Source organism: Cervus elaphus, chromosome 5 (genome assembly GCF_910594005.1).
Source record: "Cervus elaphus chromosome 5, mCerEla1.1, whole genome shotgun sequence".
Classification (NCBI taxonomy): domain Eukaryota; kingdom Metazoa; phylum Chordata; class Mammalia; order Artiodactyla; family Cervidae; genus Cervus; species Cervus elaphus.
In genome coordinates, this window is record NC_057819.1 from 113,358,002 (window position 1) to 113,364,137 (window position 6,136).

The 6,136-nt window shown below is 42.6% G+C and overlaps 1 protein-coding gene across 1 annotated transcript; it reads right to left on the reverse strand.

Moving 5' to 3' along the window:
* Window positions 1-2,989: 2,989 nt before the first annotated feature.
* On the reverse strand, window positions 2,990-3,839 carry LOC122695041 (keratin, high-sulfur matrix protein, IIIA3). Its single transcript, XM_043904517.1, has one exon. It carries the CDS (start codon window positions 3,778-3,780, stop codon window positions 3,382-3,384), a length of 399 nt encoding a protein of 132 aa, XP_043760452.1. The 5' UTR covers window positions 3,781-3,839; the 3' UTR covers window positions 2,990-3,381.
* Window positions 3,840-6,136: the final 2,297 nt, after the last annotated feature.

The window sequence follows — 6,136 nt, forward strand, 5'->3', positions numbered from 1 at the left end:
CTCTACATCTTAATTAGTATCCTCAGGAATCTGAGGAATTATCTCCCACAGAGCCTTCTTAGAATTCCAAAACACACTCTAAGGAAAAAGTATTAAAGTTGGACATAGTTGAGTGGTCCTGAGGCACTACAAACAGAACCACCATCTAGATGAAGGCTGCAGCCTGCCAGCACGATGAATCCCCCCAGGTATAGGTCCCACAGCCCGAGGTGGTCTCAAGCCCGCCCTGCCTTCACCCCACTGTCTCTTGCTTCAGTGTCCCCCATGTACTAGGCTTCCTTCTGCTTACAGGCCCCTTGTGATTTTCAATTATTTCAAATTGTCAGGGTCTGCAGGAAAATCATGTCACTCAGCAGTTTTGTTTTTTTTTTTCTCTGCCTCTGGATTTGCTTGGTTCGGACCTGTGCTTTACATCCAAGTCTGTTCTAGATCTGCGGCTGAAGGCTGCAATTTAAGCCTTCTTTTCAAGTATTCTGCCCACACAATCCCTTGCAGGCTTATCCAGACCTGCACCAGCCACTGTGGCTGACCAGGGTATGGTGTATGGTGCAACAAACATGATCCAATAGTAATGATGAGCTTGGGATCAAACAGAACGTTCTACATCTGAGAAAACACGACAAGATGAGCAAGTCTCTAGAAGGTTGAGGAGGAAAATTCTGAGAAAATGAAAACAAAGTTTAGTGAGAGAATTGAAGAAAATAATTTTAAAAATTATTAATAAAAAACAAAGATCAAGAATATAAAGATAGAAATTGGACTTTTGAACTGTAAACCAGTAAACTGTCAAATACTTTGGCCACCTGATGCGAACAGCTGACTCATTGGAAAAGACCCTGATGCTAGGGATAGATTGGAGGCAAAAGGAGAAGAGGGAGAAGAGGGTGGCAGATGATGAGACAGTAAGTAGCATCACTGACTCAATGGACATGAATTTGAGCAAACTCTGGGAGCTAGTGAAGGACAGGGAAGTCTAGTGTGCTGTAGTCCATGGGGTCACAAAGAGTCAGACGACTTAGCGACTGAACAACAAAAGTGTCAAACTTAATTAAGAGGAAATTCCATTGTATATACTGACAATCGGTAAAGGTTTTAAAAATAATGAGCTACTTCTTGAGAAAACTTTATTCCAGGAAGGAACTTTATTAAGGAAGTTGTGATATATATACACTATGGAATATTACTCAGCCATTAAAAAGAATTCATTTGAATCAGTTCTAATGAGATGGATGAAACTGGAGCCCATTATACTGTGTGAAGTAAGCCAGAAAGATAAAGACCAATACAGTATACTAACACATATATATGGAATTTAAAAAGATGGTAACAATAACCCTATATGCAAAACAGAAAAAGAGACACATATGTACAGAACAGACTTTTAGACTCTCTGTGGGAGAAGGCGAGGGTGGGATGTTCTGAGAGAACAGCATTGAAACAAGTATACTATCAAGGGTGAAAGAGATCACCAGCCCAGGTTGGAAGCATGAGACAAGTGCTCAGGGCTGGTGCACTGGGAAGACCAAGAGGGATGGGGTGGAGAGAGAGGTGGGAGTGGGGATTGGGATGGGGAACACATGTAAATCCATGGCTGATTCATGTCAATGTATGGCAAAAACCACTACAATATTGTAAAGTAAAAAAAAAGTAAATAAATAAACAGGAAAAAAATAAATAAAATAATCATTGAAGAAAAAGTCAGGCACAGAGATTAAAAAAAAAAAGAAAAGAAAACTACTTCTCTTCAAGAGGTGGCTTATTGTTCTACTGTAAAAATGCACATGTCCAGCCTGAGAAGAGAACTGGGGTGTAATGAAATCTTTCTGTCTCCCAACTCCTTAGAATTTATTCATTCAATTATGTAGTAAATAATTTCTGATCATATACTATGTATCAAGTATTGTGCTGGTCAATGGGAATCCAGCAGTGAACAAAGTCAGTCAAGATCTGGGTCTTCACAAAGATTTCCTTGCCTGATTCCTGTAGCTGGGCAAGTAGATGAGACCAGGTGTATAAATAGCACATTCCCAAAACTCTTTAAGATCAGATGTCAGGAAGTCAATACATTATTTCTCAGGATAACAATAGTGGCTAGTTTCCTGACCAGCCTACAAGTATTTAAAAGCCACAAAAACATATCCAGTGTGGATGAATGTTATTATTTCAAATACATTGGCATGGTTTTGATAGTAAAATTGTTTAGAGTTCTAAATTAGAAATGGTTCTAGCCAAGCTACATTTCTCCTTCCTTGGCTGGAGGAATTCTGGAAAATATGGCATATTGGTTCTTCTGGGACAGGCATTTCAGTGGTTAGGAATTCCAGGTACCAATTGATATTAATCACTGCACAGTTCTCTAAGTCAGGGAACAAATGGGATTCTGACTTAGGCTGTTGTTCAGCCGCCAAGTTGTGTCTGACTCTTTGTGACCCCATGGACTGCAGCACGCCAGGCTACTCCGTCCTTTGCTATTTCCCAGAGTTTGCTCACGTTCATGCCCATTGAGTTGGTGATGCTGTCTAACCGCTCATCCTCTGCTGCCCTTTTCTCCTTTTGCCTTCAGTCTCTATCAGCATCAGGATCTTTTCCAGTGAATCGGCTCTTCGCATCAGGTGGTCAAAACATTGGAGCTCCAGTTTCAGCATCAGTCCTTCCAATGAATATTTAGGACTTAGGTTTTCTCCCCCTTACCACAGATGTGAGAATGATTCATTAGTCAAGTTTGGGATCAGAGAGACTTCCTATCAACTCTCCACTTCCTCAGCATGAATGAAAACTTTGACTTGAAATATGAAGTGCTTCATGTAAGAGGTTCTAAATTATTTGGATTGCTATTAAAATTAGAGAACTTGTGCCTGAATTGTTCCTAAAATTAAAAAATGGCCCTTGGAAAATCTTTCTTCACTTGTTTCTTCTGACCCCACGTATCATAACACAAGCTTAAAAATGAACTTTTGAAGATTAATAAACAATAAAGAAACACATTTGCTTTTGAGAAACAAAAATTTTTTATTTTACCATTGCAAAGCCGCAGGATAAATGTAATATTATTCTAGAAAAATATCTCATCTTGAAATAGTAGAGAAGTGATGATGAGTCAGTGGACTAGGGCTCTATTCATGAGCAACTTTGATCTTTGTTTATTCATTTTTTTTTTCAAGCTGAGAATTCAAATCCTGAAAGCTGGAATTTTTTTAAAGATGGTCAAAGAAGGCCAGGATTAGCTACGGATTTATGTGGGAAAAGGGATAAACAGTTAATGCTCAGTTAGTTGTTGCAAGCAGGTAGGTTCCAAAAGTGGTATCTCTCATCTGATCCATCAGGGGTGGGAAGGGCTGGCACATGTTTCTGAATTCCTGGGGCGATTTCCTGCAGGGCTACTCAGCAGCAGGGGGAGGTCCTGCAGGTGCGGCAGGTGGTGCGGCAGGGGGCGGGCCGGCAGCAGGTGGGCCGGCAGCACGGGGACTGCACAGAGATGGGCTGGCAGCTCGTGGTGGCCCAGCAGCAGGGGCGGCAGACCACGGCCTGGCAGGACGAGGGGCAGCAGGTGATGGGCCGGCAGCAGCCCTCCTGCAGGCCGCAGGGGTCGCAGCAGACTGGGCGGCGGCAGGGCTCGCAGATGGGGCGCGTGCAGCGGGGCACGCAGGTCACGGGGCGGCTCACGGTGGTCTGGCAGGACACGGGGCGGCAGCAGCAGGGGTCGCGGTAGAAGCAGGGCTGGAGGCAGCCTCCGCCACAGCTCAGGGAGGAGACGATGGGGCCGCAGCAGGAGCCGGTCATGGTGGTGTGCGGGGCTGAGTGGGGTTGAGGTGGTGAGAGGAGTTGAGTGTTCTCAGGTGTGAGTGTCTTCCTCCTGCTCTGGGCCCTTTATATACCCTGGCCAGGAGCTGATGACCCCCATGACAAGCTGTTGATTCCTGGAGTTGTGGTTGCCCATTGAAATGAGAACCCCAGATTGGTGGATTCAGCTGCTGAGGCAGCAATACCAGCATCGCTGATAGGTGCTTTTCTTTCTTCCTGTCTGCTTTCCCCCTTGAAATGAATACTTGATGATTTACATCATCTGAAAAATTACTCATTGAATAGCTAATCCTTCCAGAGCATGTCATGTGACAGGTGAGTTGAAAGTTTGAGGCATCCAGTGTTGTCACCATCACACTTTCCTCTGTTCATCATCCATGACTAAGCATGGGAATATAAGGTTCATGAGGTCTTAAGCCTGGTTTCTGATTGACACTGAAATGAAGGATGAGTTTCTGGAAAACCAAAATGGCTTGTAAAAGGTGATGTGTACTGCTTCTGCTATGGAACAAATGGCCCAGCGCTTCTGTAAAATAATGTGTTGCTTCACCTTGTTTATAAGGGAATAACCACCTAAGTCACTCAAGTAATGTTGTTTAGTGGCCTGAATTGGCCTATCACTTCATAGCAACATATGGGACCCTTACTAAGTAAATAGTGCTGGACTGTAGTTTCTCATCACAGAGTAATTACAAATTTTAGGAAGGCAAGACAGAGGCAGGGAAACCAATTAAAGGAGACAAACTTTTCATGCGATAGTAAGGCCAAACAAAGTAAGGATTTTATTTGTATTATGCCTTTCTGAGTATTCCTTCTTGAGTCTTAGAAATAACATAGAAATTGGAATATTTCTTGCTTCCTAGGTGTGACACAAGCACTTGTACTGAGTTCTTCAAAGCACATTAAAATATTCATAAAGGGACTAATTATCCGTTGTAGATGATTTGGTTTGTAGGCTGAGGATTTTGCTTGCTTATGTATCAAGTGTGAAGGTGGGCTTCTAAGAAAGACAAGGGGAGGGACTTCCCTGGTGGTCCAGTGGTTAAGACTCTGTGCTTCCACTGCAGGGGGCATGGGTCCCACCCCTGGTTGGTGAAAGAAGATCCCAGATGACACATGGTACAGTAAAAAAAAAATAATAAAAATTTAAAAAATGACAAAGGGAAGTAAGTGAGCTGAAGATTGATAAAATTGTTTTGTCTGTTTCAGTCTCAGCTAAGACAAATGGGGGTACAGAAAATAAATGTAAATTGGAAAAAAAGTTAAAAATAACACTGTACTCTTTTCTATTGGCATAACATTGTAAACCAACTATACTTCAAAAAATGTGACAATAAATAAATAAGCGCTAAAAAAAGATAACATTGTACAAAGGTTGCTGAGGCAGTCGGCACACTTTGGTCCACCATAATTCTGGTCCTTAAAGGCTTTTGAGTTTCTGATCCATGATAGTCTATCCCAGTTTGTGGAAGGCCAAACTGGTGAAATGATTTCTCCAGAGACATACATGTAAAAGAGTGGCAAAGCTTCAGCAACACTGCACACCATCTTTTGAGTACAAACACTGATGCATAACTCCTGGTCTTTTTCCAACTCTGAGTCACTTTAAAAGAGTGAACAGGTAATAGTAGTAATCAAAAATTCTGTCTCATATAGGGAAATAAAACAAGAACTCGCTTAATTTATGGTTTATTTTAGCATATTGTTATTCGGCTTAGAATATATTGTTGTTTGTTTAGTCACTAAGTCATGTCCAACTCTTTTGCGACGCTATGAACTGTAGCCCAGCAGGCTTTTCTGTCCATGGGATTTCCCAGGGAAGAATAGTGGAATGGGTTGCCATTTCCTCCTCCAGGGGATCTTCTCCGCCCAAGAATCAAACCCGAGTCTCCTGCACCTCCTGCATTGGCAGGTGGATTCTTTACCTAAAGGATTCCAGGGAATCTGTTAGAATATATACAGAGATTCAAACATTAGGAACAGGAATATGTCTGTAAACTCACTGCTTATTTTAACTAACAAACAGACATAGTCCTAAGAAATTTTGTGTTCTGTGATCATAGACTGTCAGAAACTTTGCTATTTGAAGTAACAATAGTAATAAGGGCTGTGCTATGCTTAGTCATGTCTGACTCTTTGCAGCCCCATGGACTGCAGCCTGTCAGGTTCCTCTGTCCATGGAGTTTTACAGGCAAGAATGCTGGAGTGGGTTGCCATTCCCTACTCCAGGAGATCTTCCCGACTCACGGCTGGAACCTGTGTCTTGCATCTCCTGCACCGGCAGGCGAATTCTTTACCACTGAGCCACCTGGGAAGCCCAAGGAATAAGGGGACA

Bases quoted from the DNA above. Each gene is read 5' to 3' on its own strand.
- LOC122695041 (XM_043904517.1), bottom strand. From the start codon at position 3,780: ATGACCGGCTCCTGCTGCGGCCCCATCGTCTCCTCCCTGAGCTGTGGC.